The 17,942-nt window shown below is 50.7% G+C and overlaps 1 protein-coding gene across 1 annotated transcript in view; it reads right to left on the reverse strand.

Moving 5' to 3' along the window:
- Positions 1–3,400: 3,400 nt before the first annotated feature.
- Positions 3,401–17,942, reverse strand: part of ABCG8 (ATP-binding cassette, sub-family G (WHITE), member 8) — a 24,531-nt gene continuing 9,989 nt past the window's right edge. Inside the window, exons 3-13 of the mRNA XM_011936028.1 lie at positions 17,139–17,202; positions 14,870–15,108; positions 14,217–14,349; positions 13,837–14,106; positions 10,191–10,353; positions 10,023–10,106; positions 8,037–8,236; positions 7,572–7,648; positions 6,647–6,914; positions 4,788–4,915; positions 3,401–4,703 (exon numbers count right to left, since the gene is read on the reverse strand). Of these exons, the coding sequence (XP_011791418.1) occupies positions 4,566–4,703; positions 4,788–4,915; positions 6,647–6,914; positions 7,572–7,648; positions 8,037–8,236; positions 10,023–10,106; positions 10,191–10,353; positions 13,837–14,106; positions 14,217–14,349; positions 14,870–15,108; positions 17,139–17,202 (1,764 nt within the window). The 3' untranslated portion in view covers positions 3,401–4,565. The remainder of the gene's footprint in view (positions 4,704–4,787; positions 4,916–6,646; positions 6,915–7,571; positions 7,649–8,036; positions 8,237–10,022; positions 10,107–10,190; positions 10,354–13,836; positions 14,107–14,216; positions 14,350–14,869; positions 15,109–17,138; positions 17,203–17,942) is intronic.

Raw genomic sequence — 17,942 nt, forward strand, 5'->3', positions numbered from 1 at the left:
AATCAGGAAATATTTGAGCCAGTATTGATTATTTTCTGTTTAATTAAAATTCCCCACCAATAGCATAACTTGAAGTTGGAGGGCTTAAAATGCAAATTTGAAAACTTTTACCAAGGCTCTGCAAACTACAGCCTCAGGTCAAATCTAGCAACATGCCCGTTTTTGTAAATAATATTTTCTTAGAAGACATCCACACCAGCTGTACGTTACTCTAGTCCACAGCTGCTCTCACACTAACACCAGAGTTAAGTAATTGCAGCAGAGCCTATATGGCCCACAAAGTCCCAAATATTTACTATCTGACTTAACAGGAAAACTTTGCAAGCCATGCTTTCAGTAATGACAAATAAACAAATCTTTACCCTTTTGCAATGCAGGGCAGGGCTCGCTAAACAGCATGCATGCCTTGAGAGCCTTGGGTTTTTTTGTTTTTTGTTTTTTTTTTTTTTTTTGAGACAGAGTCTCACTCTGTCGCCAGGCTGGAGTGCAGTGGCTCAATCTCAGCTCACTGCAGAGACTCCGCCTCCCGGATTCAAGCGATTCTCCTGCCTCAACAGCCCGTAGCTGGGACTACAAGCACGCACCACCACGCCCAGCTAATTTTTGTATTTTTAGTAGAGACAGGGTTTTGCCGTGTTGACCAGGATGGTCTTGATCTCCTGACCTTGTGATCTGCCTACCTCAGCCTCCCCGACTGCTGGGATTACAGGTATGAGCCACCGCACCCGGCTGAGCTTTGGTTCTTTGTTTCCCTGGCCTCACAATGCCTTGAAGAGCATTTTAAACAAAACAGACCCATGGGATCAGAATCTCTGGGCAATGGGTCCACATTGGCCTTGTTAAAGCTCCAGCATGGGCAACCAGGGTGGAGAACCACAGCTGTAGAAAAAACACAAATAAATGGCAGCTGCTGTAGTTTCTCCATCTCTCTTGCCTTTGCACTTTGCCCTTTTCCCCTGCAGCCCGGCAGACAGAGCCACTGAGTTACCAAAGCCCTTTGCAGACTGAATAGTGAACTTACAAAGTCAGGTGATATATCTTAGTGGCTGTCAATCACTGCACATTAGAATTACCTGGGGGAGTTAAGGAAAGATACCAATGTCCTCTTTATCCTTCCCCTTCTTCATTCAGGCCTAACGCCATTAGGGGACCACAGTGACAGGGAGGTGGGGGGAAGCTGTAGTGGGCCAGGGGAGGGTGAGGGAGACAGCTGCAGACTCAGGGAAAGCTGGACGTGGGAGCTGGAGCCTGAGCAGGGTAGGCAGGATGTCTATACAGGGGAAGGTGTGGCAGTGTAGATAAGAGATTACTTACATGCAGGCGGTTAATCAAATGAGTAAATAACCTAAGGGTAATGGAAGCCAGGTTTCTCACAATTAGAGAAGAGGGAAGAACCAAGGATCAGCTCTGTGTTGCTGGATTGGAATTGGGTTTTATCAAACTCATGTGTAGTTAGGTATGTATGTATGCGTGCACGTACACACACACACACACTCCCTAACTCTGTTCACTGAGACAGCCTGGGAGCAGAGATGTTCCAAAAGCAATGAGCTTACCTATCACTAAAACCTTGGCTTCTAAATACCATTTTCCACTAAGAGGAACCCAGATTCTCTGGAGAAACATCTGATTCCAGGGCTGGGATAGGAAAATACAAGACGAACCTGTGACACCAGGTGCCGTGGTTCATGCCTGTAATCCCAACACTTTGGGAGGCCGAAGCAGGTGGATCACTTGAGGTCAGGAGTTCAAGACCAGTCTGGCCAATATGGTGAAACACTGTCTTTACTAAAAATACAAAAATTAGCCGGGCGCGGTGGCTCAAGCCTGTAATCCCAGCACTTTGGGAGGCCGAGACGGGCGGATCACGAGGTCAGGAGATCGAGACCATCCTATCACGGTGAATACAAAAACTAGCCGGGCGAGGTGGCGGGCGCCTGTAGTCCCAGCTACTCGGGAGGCTGAGGCAGGAGAATGGCGTAAACCCAGGAGGCGGAGCTTGCAGTGAGCTGAGATCCGGCCACTGTACTCCAGTCCGGGCGACAGAGCAAGACTCCGCCTCAAAAAAAAAAAAAAAAAAAACAAACAAACAAACAAAAACAAAAATTAGCCAGGTGTGGTGGTTAATCCCAACTACTTAGGAGGCTGAGGCAAGGCAATCACTTGAACCTGGGAGGCAGAGGTTGCAGTGAGCCGAGATTGCACCATAGCACTCCAACCTGTGCCACGGAGTGAGATACTGCCTCAAAAAAAAAAAAAAAGAGCCTGAAACTCTTGGTTGTTTCAGCCCTTAAAGGATGATGAGGACATGTCAAAAGGATGCAGAAGCCAGCTCGACGGGGTTCCCAATGGCCAAATCAGGGACAAGCTGAGCATCAGAATTAATCACAATAGTAAAGGGTTGTAATCCACTGGATACAATGGGAAACCACAAGTTTACATCGATCGAAATTTTAAAATGAATATATGGAAAGTTTAGTTTCAAAGTACCCACTTACAAAATGCTTATTAATTATAAAGGGAGAGAAAATAGTAACTTGGCTGTGGAGAAGCCTAGCAGACACCCCTTTAATCAAGTGATCAAAGTGAACGTTGTTGGTATGGGACAAGTTGAAATCACGTGCCTCACTGAGCAGAACACAACATCACTTCTGTGACATTCCTGCCCAAAGTGTGTGATCTGAGCTTAATCATGAAAATACACCAGATAAACCCAAATTGAGAGACAGCCTTCAAAATTAAGTATCAGGGTCACGAAAGTCAAGGAAAGTTGACTAACTGTTCTAAACTGAAAGAGACCAAAAAGACTTGAGAACTAGATCCAAGGCTTGATTCTGATCTAGATCCTCTTGCTAAGGAGGACATGATAGGAACACCCAGTGAATCTCAGGAATGGGGTCTGAGGGTTGGATGGTGGCAGCGTGACCGTGCAAGCATCCTGAGTGTGGCAGGTGCTTTGGAAAAGGGCAGCGTTCTTGAATCTGCACAGATCACCAGGGGGTCTTCTTAAGATGCAGACTCACTGAGCCTGGGTGGGGCCTGAGGCTCATGGGACCTATCCAATCAGCTCCAGCTGTGCCCTTTCTGCTGGCCCAGGGACGATACTTGGAGTAACGCGGCTCTAGTGAACCTATGAAGAGCACTTGCTATTTGCCTCCCAAACACCCACCTTCCCCTTCTTTTGATTCTAAACTCTAATTTTCCTTTGAGAACATTCTCTCCTGCCCTCTGTGCACCTGTTTTGAGTCAGATAGTCCCCAGCACTCGGGCATGAAGTGTGCAACCTGGGCCTCTGCCATCCCATCCTCTGGCCACTGTGAAAGGTTCAAGGCTGGCCCTGAAACCCAGGCAGGGTCAGTGTATTCATCTGCTCTCACACTGCTATGAAGAAATACCCAAGACTGGGTAATTTATAAAGAAAAGAGGTTTAATTGACTCACAGTTCAGCATGGCTGGGGCGGTCTCAGGAAACTTAACAGTCATAGTGGGAGGCACCTCCTCACAAGGTAGCAGGAGAGAGAATGAGCTGAGCGAAGAGGGAAGCCCCTTATAAAACCATCAGATCTCAGGAGAACTCACTCTCAGGAGAACAGCATGGAGAAACCACCCCTATGATTCAATTATCTCCACCTGGTCCCGCCCTTGACACGTGGGGATTATTACAATTCAAGGTGAGATTTGGGGGAGGACGCGGAGCCAAACCATATCAGTCAGTGAAATGCAACTCTAACAAGCCTGGCTGAGTTAACACAGCCTCTACAGACCCCATTTATCTTCTGGAGCCTTCCTGAACTCCTAAGCCTTACAGCAGCTCAGGCCTTGCCTTCTGCCCTCTAACTCCAAAGGCCTCATAGGCTTTTCTGACCCCCACATGACTCCACCACAAAGTATCCATGTGCCCTTAGGAAAATGAATTTTTGTTTCAGTTTTCACACCTATAAAATGGGATACCACTTACCTCAAAGGATTGTCCACCTAAAGTGTTTTTGCGAGGACCTGCCACAGAGTAGATGCTCAATAAATTTTTAATTGTTCACCTTGGCTTTTGGAGCCCATGACCCCACACAAAAAGAAGGGATGGCATCTTGCTGGTACATCTTAGGTCACTTTCTGTATTGATGGTGGCTCACCACGGAGTGTGGGGCCCCCTGGAAGATGAAGCCAAATCTGCTAGCTACTGTTACTGTTCCCTCCGGGTTCCAACAATTCCTGCACAGTCTAGCTACTCAATTCATTCCTAGTTTGCTCCCATCCTATATCAAGTTGCCTATATAAATGCATATCAAAAGGAAATAAATTAGCAACGTTGTAGGTGCCACCGAGTGCAGGTTTTCTCACTCCCAGTCATCGCAGCCTCCTGCCAGTGAGCAGAAATCCCTTTCGACTGTCTTTATTCTACTGCCATCCTGTGGCTGCTCTGTGCCACTGCAGCACCGTGGGCCGGATGTAGCTGAGCATCTGTAGGGTCATTGTCTTCACGGTCCCCAGGAAGGGGGTCCTGAGGAGGGAGTGCAGTTGAAGAGTCTGCTCAGGTCCCCCACCAGCGGGCAGGCGCCTGGTGTGAATCACCAGTCTTGACTTGGTTTCTGTTTGATGAACCTTAAGGACACGTAGTACAGGACCATGAAGCCACCGCTGAGGCCAATGACGATGAGGTAGATGGCATAGAGAGGGTACGAGGTCAGCTCCATGGCACTGAGGATCTGGAGACAGACATGCAGTGGGCTTATTAGAATGATGGGCAGCCGGACGTCCAATAATTTAGAACCCGAGGCCTCCCCGCTTACTTTATCTCCTGAGACCGCGGTGGTGAAGTTCCCGAGAAGCATTTTATAATTTCTTCCGCTGAACTGAATCTTCATTAGCCCTTCAAAACACCACCGCAGGAAGGACACTTTGGAAATCCACGCGGGCACTGGAAACAGAGAGCCTCGTTACTCACAGGTCTCCCTCATATTCTCACGGTTTCCCCATATTCACATGGTCTCCCCCATACTCACACAGTCTTCCCATATTCCCATGGTCTCCCCATATTTGCATGATCTCCCCATATTTCCACGGTCTCCCACATATTCAGTCTCCCCATATTCCCATGGTCTCCCCATATTGGCATGATCTCCCTCATATTCCCACGATCTCCTTTATATCGACACAGTCTCCCCCATATTCAGTTTCCTCATATTCCCACGGTCTCCCCATATTCCCACAGTCTCCCCCATATTCACAGTCTCCTCATATTCCCACAGTCTCCCCATATTCCCATGGTCTCCCCATATTCCCATCATCTCCCCATATTCCCAGTCTCCCCCATATCCACACAGTTTCCTCATATTCCCATGGTCTCCCTATATTCTCACAGTCTCCCCATATTCCCACTGTCTATATTGACATGGTCTCCTGCATAGTCACATGATCTCCCCATATTCCCACAGTCTCCCACATATTCCCACAGTCTCCCCATATTCCCACAGTCTCCCCATATTCCCACAGTCTCCCCATATTCCCATGGTCTCCCTATATTCTTGCAGTCTCCTCATATTCTCACCATCTCCCCATATTCCCACAGTCTCCTCATATTCTCACGGTCTCCCCGTATTCCCATGGTCTCCTTTATATTGACACAGTCTCCTGCATATTCACACAGTCTCTCCATGTTCCCACGGTGTCCCCACATTCCCACAGTCTCTCCCACCTGCACAAGGGCACATTCCACTCTCTGAGACAGGGCCGTGGTGACTCTGGCCCAAGTTCTCTGAAGAGCAAGGAGGGGAGAGAGGCCAAGGGGCAAAAGGGCAGAGGGGATGCTGGGGACACAGACTGGGGCTGAGGGAGCTGAGAGGCCACGAGGTCACCCGCACGTTTGATCCATAGCAATTCTCAAGAGGGATGTGATGAGGCACCCCTGCATGTGCTGAGCTTCATGGACTGTGCGGGCTGAGGAGACTCAGCGGCCCCACACCAGAGACGATGGAGCCTGTGCCCTGATCCTATGGAGGTGGCATGGTACGGGGAGGAAAAGGAGGCAGTGAGCCCTGCCTGGATGCGTCAGGAAAGCCCTGGCAGAAGCAAGGCCCCATGGAAGGTAGGGCATGACATTCCCGGAGACAACAGCTGGCTGGCTCAGAGAGGGTGGGGTGTGCTGGGGGCTTCAGAAAGCTGGGGAGGCTGCAGGGATTGAGCAGCCCTGGGAGGATCTGAACAAAGAGGGGCATGGGTTTGCACCTTGGAAAGCTCACTCTGCATGACTGAGTTGAGAGGGATGTGGAGGGGCCCAGGTCACAGAGACCAGGCTATGGCAGTGGCCCAGGCTTAAACGATGGCAGCCAGGGATGGGGACACAGCCAAGCAGACATTTCAGAGAAACCCAAGGCAGAATCGACCTGGCTCACAGGTGGATGTGGAGAGGGAGAGAAAGAGTCAAGGGTGACTTCTGGGTATTGACTATGGGATAGGAGGAGGTGCCTCTGGAATCTCTAATGAAATCGTTCCTTTGGCCTCCAGGACAGTGGGCAAAGGCCTCTGCTTCCAGAAGGACCAGCCTTAAGTTGGATCCAAGTGACGAGTGTCCATCTCCGGACGAAAGCAGGCTTCATCCAGCCACATGAGGCCTAACAAAGCTGGCCCAGGCCCGGGGTGCAGGCCTCACCTGTCCACAGGCTGCTCAAGTTTATCATGAAGCCCCCGGTGAGGTAGAAGGAGTTGTAGAGGGCGTTGCTGAGGAAGGAGGCCATGTGGAAGGTGGGGAGCAGGGCCGCGGTGGCCAGGGCCATAATCCTGCAACAGAAGACCACCAGCCACATCAGCAGGAAGTGCAGCAGGAAGGGCTGGAGTCCCGGCCTCAGGTTGGCCAGCCAGTAGGTGGGCATCCCGTAGATGATGATGTAGGCACAGTGCTCCGGAAGCTCACCGAGGATCTGCAAAGAACAGCCCTTGCAAGGATATGAAGCCGGCACCTTCACTGCCATTATTATAAACGTTTAAAAGTATCTACGCCCCCCAGTGGCAACCTTCCCTCCTGGTGATGATGAGGCTGTGGCAGGAGGGTGTGCTGGGACCCGGTACGCTCAGTGCTGGCTTCCCCCTTGCAGATGCCAAGGGTTCCCTCTAGGGCAGTTCAGCCTGTTTCCCCCAGGGCAGCACTGGGCACCTGCTGTCCTAAGACCTGGTTTCAAGTCCCTACTCCCCCTGACCAGACCAAGTAGCTATGTGGTCTTGGAGAGCCATGTAGCCTCTCTGAACCTCTGCTTCCTGGAAACGCCTGCCTGGCCTGCTCGGGGGCTACAGTGAGGCTCCAAAGAGGTAAAATACAATGAGGATTTCTTTTTTTTAGATTCCTTCTGACCAGAAAACTATCATTCCTGGTCCACAATCCTGGTGTTTTGGTAAATGTTTAAAATAAAAGTTCAAGTCTCTGAAACTCCCCTAGAAAATGTGACATCTGGTGGCATCTGCGACTTCACATGACCCATAGCCCCATGGTTCAGAAAAGGCTTCCTTGTAGCAGTGTTTTCTCCACACTTGCCCCCACCCTACTGGGTGGGGGGCACTTGCTCTCAACCCTGCCCAGTCACCTTGGCAAAGAAATATGGACTAGTGGTGTACAGCCCGTCTTCCAGTTCATAGTAAAGCATTGCCCTCTCCGAGTAACCTAAAAAATAAGGGAAAGGAAAAGAGAATGAAAAAGTAGAATAAATCTACAGTGTTTCTGTTTTGGAGATTCTCTTAATACGACTCATATTGCCCAAGTCTCTTATGTTTTTTTAAAAAATAGGCACAGTAAAGCCATCCTAATTTAGATGTCTGATGAGGCTCTTCAGGTTTTGCAAGTCTGTAGCTCGTGTTCTGCTGTCAAATATAAATCCTGCTAGGATAGGAACAGCTAAGACTCGGTAATTTGCTTTCATCTGCATACTAATATTAACATGCAAACTTTAAAAACATGATTGTCTTGTATATCATAATCACAATGAAATCAAACCCAGAGCTCAGAGGAACAGGCTGAGGTCCTGCGTGGCCACGCCAGTGGCCACACTCACATTTGGAGATGACATCCAGAATGACATTGAAAGGGATGAGAGCGCCGATCATGAACAAGAGGGCGGCTGTATCCATGAAGGAGAGCTGGATGCTCCCGTGGCCAAAATAGAGGAAACCGATGGTCAGTGACATCAGACAGGCCTCTGCCCCGTGAATGAGGAGGGTGGGCAGGTCTCGGAAGTCATTGGAAATCTGACGACTTAAAAACCAAAAGGAAGAGATGCTCAGGCAACAACATACACCAGCCCTGTGACCTTGGGAATGTCACAGTCTCTGTACGCCTCATTTTTCTCATATGCAAAATGGGGACGGTAATACCTGCCTCCTAGAGCTGCTCTGAGGATTAAATCAGAAAACTGATGACAGCATCTGTCCCACTGTAGGTACTCAATAAATGGTTGTTACTTTTGTCATAATGTATCAGCTTGGCAATGTTAAAGAAATGATCCCCAGGAAAAAACCAATTAGGTCCGTGAAGATGTACAGATAGGCTGGGCATGGTGGCTTACGCTTGTAATCCCAGCATTTTGGGAGGCTGAGGCAGGTGGATCACTTGAGGCCAGGAGATCAAGACCAGCCTGGCCAACGTGAAGAAACTCCATCTCTAAAACATACAAAAAATTAGTCGGGCATGGTGGCACACACCTGTAATCCCAGCTACTTGGGAGGCTGAGGCAGGAGAATCACCTGAACCTGGGAGGTGGAGGCTGCAGTGAGCCGAGATCACCCTAGTGCACTCCAGCCTGGGTGACAGAGATAGACTCTGTGTTTAAAAAAAAAAAAAGATGTGTGCTCAATGATGTCTGCTGCCTCATTGCTCATAGTAGTAAAAGCCGGAAGATAATCTGGCCATCAAGATGGACTTAACGGGTGGGTGATTATGGCTAGATTGACTGCAATGCCGAGGAAGACCCAATCAGACAAGAGGTAGAGGCGCTGCCCTCACTGAAAAGAAACCGGCTACAAACCAGCATGCAGAGTGTGATCCCACTAGGTTTACAAACATGTGTGTGCATGGAAATATCAGGAAAGGCACACACCACATAGTGCCGTCTGGTTTTCTTTGAGGGCTGGTGTGACTGGGACTTCCCTTTTTACTAGAGATTCTCTCCTATTGTCTACATTTTTCTCAATGACCCTATGCTATTTATACGATCTTCCAGCTGGTGAGGTTGTCTTAATTTTGTTTAAAGAATAAAAGCAATAGGGCTGTTCTGTGTCACCTTGAAGATTAGTGCTGGTCCCAACAATGTTGTTTTTTCTTTTTTTGAGATGGGGTCTTGCTCTGCTGCCCAGGCTGGAGTGAAGGTGTAATCACGGCTCAGTGCAGCCTCCACCTCCAGGAATCAAGCAATCCTCCCACCTCAGCCTACCAGGTAGGCCCATACCACCATAACTGGCTAATTTTTGTATTTTTATTAGAGACAGGCTTTCACCATGTTGCCAGGCTGGTTTTGAACTCCTGAACTTAAGTGAGCCACCCGCCACAGCCTCCCAGAGTGCTGGGATTACAGGCATAAGCCACCACGCCCCACTGGATGCTGTTTTGTCTTTCTTTCTTTTTTTTTTTTTTCGGATGGAGTCTCCCTCTGTCACCCAGGCTGGAGTGCAGTGGCCGGATCTCAGCTCACTGCAAGCTCCGCCTCCCGGGTTCACGCCATTCTCCTGCCTCAGCCTTCCGAGTAGCTGGGACTACAGGTGCCCACCACCTCGCCCGGCTAGTTTTTTGTATTTTTTAGTAGAGACGGGGTTTCACCGTGTTAGCCAGGATGGTCTCGATCTCCTGACCTCGTGATCCGCCCATCTCGGCCTCCCAAAGTGCTGGGATTACAGGCTTGAGCCACCGCGCCCGGCCAGGATGCTGTTTTTTCAAATGACTCTCTCTCTCATTTTCTCCTTTAAATTCACTTAAATAGAAAAGGCTTAATGTGATATACAAAGACTTGGTGGGGCGGGGGGTCAGTAATAAAAAGACAGATAATTACCGGATCAGCGTGGTAAACTGCTGCACCGCCCCAGGCATCTTCACAGGACTCGGGAGGCAGTTGGTGTCTAGTGGGGTCAGGCTGCTGGGAGGCAGAAGATGTGGCCAGGTCATGGGGGCAGCCACCTTCTGCAGGGAGCTCTCCTCTCAGAGCCGCCCGCCACATTACCTTTCCACACAGGTGTCCTCATCAAGATCCTTCGCCTCTGCTTTCCACAGAAAGTCATCTAAGTCACGCACTTTTTCTAGAAACAGGGCTGCAAGTGACTGAGCCTTCTCCCTGGTGGCCACTTCCTGCTCTCTGCTGCGCCTGTCAATGCTGGTCAGGTCCACTGCAAGCAGGGGATGTGGAGTCATGGGTGGCCTGTTCCCTGGCACCTGCTCCCAGGTGAGGAGCTTGGCGCACGCCCAGCTCACAATGTTGATCACCCCTCGTGGGGCTCTGGGACATGCTCTCCACCTTCAGCCACGAAGCAAGGGGCAGAGCAGAGAGAGGCAGAGGGACCCCAAGGGCTGGGCCTTCACCCTGCCAGGCCTGACCACATCTGCAGAAGCCTCAGGGGAAGGGCAGTGGATCAAAAAATGGGCAACAACAGAGGCCCCACCCAAGTCCTACTACCCAGGCTCATTTTGAGGATATCTTAGGACAGAGCAAGAGCCTTCAGAGCCAAGGGCCACATCACAATCATGCTCTGGCTCCAACTCTAGCTGTCCAGGAAGCTTTTGATGAGGACTCAGTGCCCCTCCATGGGGAGAAGTTGGGCTGGTCACGGGGAGGCTGAGTAATTGGGTTCACAGTTAGTGAGAGTTCGATCCAGAGAGTGAGAGTTCTATCCAGATGGTGAGAGTTCTATCCAGGTAGATAGTGAGAGTTCTATCCAGATAGATAGTGAGAGTTCTATCCAGAGAGTGAGAGTTCTATCCAGAGAGAGAGAATTATATCCAGAGAGTGAGAGTTCTATTCCCACACAGAGTTTTATTCAGATGGTGAGAGTTCTCTTTTCTTTCTTTCTTTTTTTTTTTTTTTTTTTTGAGACGGAGTCTCACTCTGTCACCCAGGCTGGAGTGCAGTGGCCAGATCTCAGCTTACTGCAAACTCTGCCTCCCAGGTTTACGCCATTCTCCTGCCTCAGCCTCCCGAGTAGCTGGGACTACAGGCGCCCGCCACCTCGCCCGGCTAGTTTTTTGTATTTTTTTTTAGTGGAGACGGGGTTTCACCATGTTAGCGAGGATGGTCTCGATCTCCTGACCTCGTGATCCGCCCATCTCGGCCTCCCAAAGTGCTGGGATTACAGGCTTGAGCCACCGCGCCCGGCCTCCAGATGGTGAGAGTTCTAACTAGAGAGTGACAGTTCAATCCAGATAGTGAGAGATCTATCCAGATGGTGAAAGTTCTATCCAGTTAGTACGAGTTCTATCCAGAGAGTGGGAGTTCTATCCAGATAGATAGAGTTCTATACAGATAGATAATGAGAGTTCTATCCAGGCAGACAGTGAGAGTTCTATCCAGATGGCGAAAGTTCCATCCAGTTATTAAGAGTTCTATCCAGATAATGAGAGTTCTATCCAGATAGTGAGAGTTCTCTCTCTCACTGAAAATTAATAACTTGGCTTCCCAGGCAGCCTGCCCAAAGCAGGAGGATGTCTGGCTGGAGGGTTCCAGGGACTGGCCAGCTTCAGGTAGATTTCTCACTGTCCCCTTGGTCTGCTGCTCTGCCCCAGGAGGGAGACAGCACACTCGGCTGGAGACCCAATCTGATCAGCCCTGCCTCCTAAATCCCAGGGATGCTAACCTGTGGGGAGCACCAGGCAGCCCCACACCACAGCCATCCTCTTGCAGTGCCTCTGCCTTCTATCTCCAAGGCCCTGGCAATGCCAGAAAAGGCAAACTGAGCCCAGCCACAGCCAGGATCTCCCTATACCCAGCTCAGTCTAGACCCATGCATGCCTGCCCACCCTCCCTCCATTCCTTTCCCAGAGCCTTGGCTTGGCTAGAGGTGACCTACTCCTCTCTCTCCCCCTTCCCTCCTCCAATATCCTCTTTTTTTTTTTTTTTTTTTGAGATGGAGTCTCACTCTATTGCCCAGGCTGGGGTGCAGTGGCGCGATCTCAGCTCACTGTAACCTCCACCTCTCAGGTTCAAGCAATTCTCATGCCTCAGCCTCCCAAGTAGCTGGTACTATAGGCATGAGCCACTATACCCAGTTAATTTTTATATTTTGAGTAGAGACAGGGTTTCACCATGTTGACCAGACTGGTCTCAAACTTCTGACCTCAGGTGATCTGCCTGCCTCGGCCTCTCAAAGTGCTGGGATTACAGGTGTAAGCCACTGCACCCGGCCCTTCCTCCCCTTTCCATAACACATCTCAAGACAAGATAATGTCTAGGTGCGGTCTTATAAACCATGATGTGGCCCCCCAGTGTGCAGCACTGTGGCTCAAAACATCAGATTTTTGGGCACCCCAGGCCCCGTGTAGCTCTTGCATCCCAGGTTGGTGAGGGGTTCCTGCCCCAGGGCTTGTAGTCCAGAGCCCCCTCCAATAACAATATAAAATGTAAAAAAGAGTTTTCAGGTCTGCTGTGGACACTTGACTTCTGGTAACCCCTCTCCAGGGTTACTTAAAATTATTCCCTGGTGGCCAGGTTGGCAGGTGCCCTTTGGCCTCTATTCTGGGGATAGCTGGCCTGAGAATGACACACTGTCAGGAAGCCAGGCTGCCACCTGAGCACAGGGAGGGAGGAGACCTTTCTGTGAGTTCGTGCAGAATGTGAGTACATAGGGTCAGGGGTGGCCTGTCCTCCTGGGGTAAGGATGGTGGAGAACTTGGGACAGTAGGAGGAGGGTGTGGGCAGCTGGATGAGGAGTCAGGGCCAGGGCTGGGCACCAGTCCCAGTTCTGCGCCTTACAGCTGTGCTGGAGCAGGTGTTTAGCTCTGCAGGCTCCAGGCTTCTCGTCTGTAAAGATGGAGATGGCCTTGGCGTGGCAGGAGTTTGAGAGTCAAACAGGAGACCCTCTGGGCCTGGCATGTTTGGGCCCCGTGTTTGCCTTCAAGATGATCACTGTTGTCCTGTTTACTGGTGGGGTCCTTGCTACAGCTTGCCAGCCTGGGTGGAAGCTGGGGGCTCAGGTGACCTACAGGACAAGCCATGACAGCTGCCTCCCCGGGACCTGGTACAACAATTCCACCTGTCCAGCAGCCATGCCCTTCCTCAGCACTCAGGATTTCAGGCCAGGTACCTGGGAAGGCAAGTGTCCCCTGCAGAATGAAGGAAGTGGCTCACGCTCCGTGAGTGTAATATGCTGAGGGTTCAGGAGCCAAGCAAAGGGTAAGTCTGGGGCTGCCACGGCAATTTTCATATCTAGGGATTCTCTGGCCAAGGCCACCACCCTGGGCCCCCTCTGCCACCCTGCACCCTCAGGCTTCCTGCCCCTGTGGGAGCACCAGGGCATGTTTTAAGATCTGGTGACTTCTTGACCTTAAAGGTTGTTTCCCTACCGAGTCTGAATAAAAATTCTGATCTTTATTGATCCCCACCCTCTTGGATTCTATGCCCTCCCATCTTTGGAGCTTGCAAGTTTCTCATCTATCATGCACAGAAGGGTGGCTATTTGTCAGAAGCTTCTATTTCCAGACCCTCATATCTAGCATTTGACAGCTGGCAAACCACCCCCTGTTCTTCCCCATCCTTGCTCCTCCTCTCCTGAAACCTCTGGGAATTTCTCCCCTGAATCTTTGTAGCAAGCTTGGGCAGGGTTTAAGCATCGGGGAGGCCCCATGTGCCAGGGCCCTGGCTGCTGGCCTTGGGGACTCACCATAGAAGTCAGCCGGGTTGCTGTAGCGAGGACAGGGGTAGCCAATGGCTGTGAAATACTGGACCATGTGCTGGGCTGCCCCTAAGTAGATGGGGATGCCAGACGTCATCAGAAGGACCAGATCAAACAGCCTGAAGATGTCGGAGCGAGGCTGGTGGAGGGAGATAAGCACCAGCCGGTTGCCTTTGGCCAGTCTGGACAAGGTCTTCACCAGGTTGTGTGCCGTGAAGCTGTCAAGCCCAGAGGTGGGTTCGTCGAGAATGAGGATTCCTGCCCAACAGAGAGGAGCCTGGTGAGTCGGTGGGGCTCTGGCCAGGCTAAGCCAAGCCTGAGGGGACCACACAGGTCCCTCTGCCCCCATCTGCCCCCTAGGCCCTCACCTGGGTTCCACAGGAGCTGCACCCCAATGCTGACTCTCCTGCGCTCGCCCCCCGACACCCCTCGCACATACGTGTTGCCCACGCGGGTGTCAGCGCACTGTCGAAGCCGCAGCTCCGCGATCACATCCTCCACCTGTGGGCCAGAAGGAGCTTTGAGACCACCCCAGGGGCCTCCTTCAGGGCTGGACACATTGTGACCCCAAGGATAAAGGCAACTGCTCCTCTGGCTAGGTTTGAAAGTGAAGGGAGACAGCTCCCGCACTTGAGTTCCAAGCTGCAACATTGGTTCCCCCTATTCTTTCCACAGGTCCCGAGCAGCCTCGATGTGCCGGGCATGTGCTAGGAACATGGCCGTGTACTGGGGACCATGGCTCTCTACCCACATGGAGGCCCAGAAAACACACAAACAAATACACTCATCCCACATCTTAAAAAGTGCAATGAAGGGAACCAATGGACTGAGCTAGCTTCTGGCAGGCTGTGGGGTTTGAAAGGAGGGTGGAGGGCAGGCTGCAGCCCAGGGCGGGTGGACCACAAGCTGAGTTGTTCAAACTCAACCTGTGGCTGGGACCTGAGGCAGGGCAGCAGGGTAAGAGGGGTGCATGGACACTGTGGCTTCTTGGACCCTGGGGGTCACCACTGGGGCCAGTTACCCTTTTGTCACGCTGGGCCTGGGAGAAGGTTCTGGGCAGCCGCATCTGGGCAATGAAGGCCAGGGTCTCTCGCACAGTCAAGTTGGGGAGCAGCTGGTCGTGCTGGCGCACGTGGGCCACGCACTTCCTCACTAGCTGAGGCGAGCTGGGCTGCCCGTTGATCCAGATCTGGCCTGACTTGATCTTGCCACCGTGACCTCGGCTGGTGATCACGTCTAGCAACGAGGCTCTCCCACAACCTGCAAAGCCACCAGAGACATCCCTGAGAACAGAGCTTCTGTGGGGGCCAGCCTGGCAGCCACTGCTCCCCACACACTCTCCAGGACCCTGGACTACTCTGTCCGTGCAGATGTGACCAGCCCCTGGAGAGGCGGCATAGTTCCTGGACCTAGATGGGGTGGGCCCAGGACATGGAGCTCCAAGCCTTCTGTCTGCAGCCAATGTGAGCACCCCTGTGGGGCTGTGAGGCATGATGGCGCTGGGGGCTCAGGCCAGGCCAACCAGTGGTGGCCTGACAGGAGAAGGCTAGAGTCCTAGATGCCACAGGGCCAGGTGGTGCCTGGAGCATTTGTCCCCTCCTGCCACCAACCAAGGCCCTTTCTCCCCAAGCAAGGCTAGTGTTAACGTAACTATTTTTGGCGGGCAAACATGCCAGCAATCTCTCATTATTCAATGTCGGTTGGTTCAGAAGCTGGTTTTGTGAGGACTAATTTGGAGCATTTATAGAGTGTCTTTTAAAAATGCAAAGCCAAATCTATTTTGAGAAATAATGGAGGAAAATATAGAGAAATAATAGAAGTAGAAACGATTTTAAAACTACAGCACAGTGTACACATATGTTCTGACTGTATCTATACCCATCTCTCTCTTCTTTCCACCAGTGGTACTTTTTCTTTCTTTCTTTCTTTCTTTTTTTTTTTTTTGAGACAGAGTCCCACTCTGTTGCCCAGGCTGAAGTGCAATGGCGTGATCTCAGTTCATTGCAATCTGTGCCTCCCAAGTTCAAGCAATTCTCCCTGCCTCAGCCTCCTGAGTAGCTGGGATTGCAGGTGTCTGCCACCATGCCTGGCTAATTTTTGTATTTTTAGTAGAGATGGGGTTTCACCATGTTGGTCAGGCTGGTCTTGAACTCCTGACCTCAAGTGATGCACCAGCCTTGGCCTCCCAAAGTGCATCAGTGGTATTTTTAATTCTCTTTTTTTAAAAAAATATTCACCTAACTGAGCGTGGAAGATGGGAAGAGGGAGAGGAGCAGGAAAAATCCCTTGGATTCTAAGCTTAGTGCATGGGTGATTAAGTAATCTGTACAACAAAACCCCATTACACTAGTTTACCTATATAACAAACCTACTTGTGTACCCCCAAACCTAAAATAAAGGTTAAACAAAGATTCATTGCACTTGAGTTAACGCCACCCTCTTCCAAATGATGTACTAATTATTATTGATTTGAGAAAGTCAACATCAGATTGGATCTAGTTTCCAAAGGCTTTCAATGAGGCTCTTTCCATGACAGCTGTTTAAGATGTGAGTGCGGATTGGGCTCAGGCTCAGAACATCTTCCTACCGTGGAGCTAGCAATGAGCTCTTTCCACTCACCCAGATGGAGTGTTTTCTGCTTGTTTGCGTGTTTGTTTTGGAGACGGGGTCTCACTCTGTGGCCCAGACTGGAGTGCGGTGGCACAATCTCAGCTCACTGCAGCCTCTGCCATCCCGGTTCAAGAGATTCCCCTGCCTCAGCCTCCCGAGTAACTGGGAATACAGGCTCCTGCCACCACACCCGGCTAATTTTTGTGTTTTTAGCAGAGACGGGGTTTCACCATGTTGGCCAGGCTGGTCTCGAATCTTGGCCTCAGGTGATCTGCCTGCCTCAGCCTCCCAAAGTTCTGGGATTACAGACGTGAGCCACCGTGCCCGGCCCCAGATGGAGTTTTGATTTCCTTACTGGAGAGCAAGTTTTCCAAGTTGTGTTCAAACAGACTTGTCACATGTTGAGCCAATACATATGTGATAAGTCCTTCCTGCCACACACTATGTGCTTCTTGCAGGAAGCCCCACAGCACCCAGTGCAAACCTCAGAAACCAAGAAGCTTCCCCACATGATCTCTCTGGTTACTGTGCAGAGGATCTCAGGGTAGAAGGGGCCTGTGCGCTATCTCTGGGTGTACCTCATTTAAGATCCCTGAGAACATAAGTGGAGCAAAATAGCCAGGAGAGAAACCTGGGAGAGAAGCTTCAGAGCCAGGCTCCAGGGGCACAGGGGGCTTCACCAACATTCACAGGGACCACGGATTCCCACTCAGAAAGCAGGAAGTCCACGTTTTCTGAGCAAAACTTTGTGAGAGTGGTGGGGAGCCTTTCCAATGGAGGATACCTGTGGTATCCGGGGAGACTCTTTATAAGGTATGGCTCACCCAACTCTCATCCAAAATTGTAATCCCCGCTTGTCGAGGGAGGGACCTGGTGGGAGGTGATTGGATCACGAAGGCAGGTTTCTCCCATGCTGTTCTCATGATAGTGAGTGAATTCTTATGAGATCTGATGTTTTAAAAGTGTTTGGCAGTTCCTCCCCTCACTCTTCTCTCCTGCCACCATGTAAGATGTGCCTTGCTTCCCCTTTGCCTTCCACCATGATTGTAAGTTTCCTGAGGCCTCCCCAGTCATGAGGAACTGTGAGTCAATTAAACTTCTTTTCTTTATAAGTTACCCAGTCTCAGGTAGTTCTTTAGAGCAGAGTGAAAACGGACTAACACACCCTCCATGAACTAAGACAAAACACCCACTGGCATTCAAGACCCTTACTGAATGGCTGGAATCTCCGAATCAATAAACTCATCAGTTGGAAACCACTTTTGGTATTGCTGAATCGATAAAAGAAACTAAAATGCCTAGGGTTGTTTTCTTTTCTTTTCTTTTTTTCTTTCTTTTTTGAGATAGTAGTTTGCTCTTGCTGCCCAGGCTGGAATGCAATGGCACAATCTCAGCTCACTGCAACCTCCACCTCCCAGGTTCAAGCAATTCTCCCACCTCAGCCTCCCGAGTAGCTGGGATTACAGGCATGTGTCACCATGCCC

The sequence above is a fragment of the Colobus angolensis genome, unplaced genomic scaffold (assembly GCF_000951035.1).
Source record: "Colobus angolensis palliatus isolate OR3802 unplaced genomic scaffold, Cang.pa_1.0 Scaffold15, whole genome shotgun sequence".
Lineage (NCBI taxonomy): Eukaryota > Metazoa > Chordata > Mammalia > Primates > Cercopithecidae > Colobus > Colobus angolensis.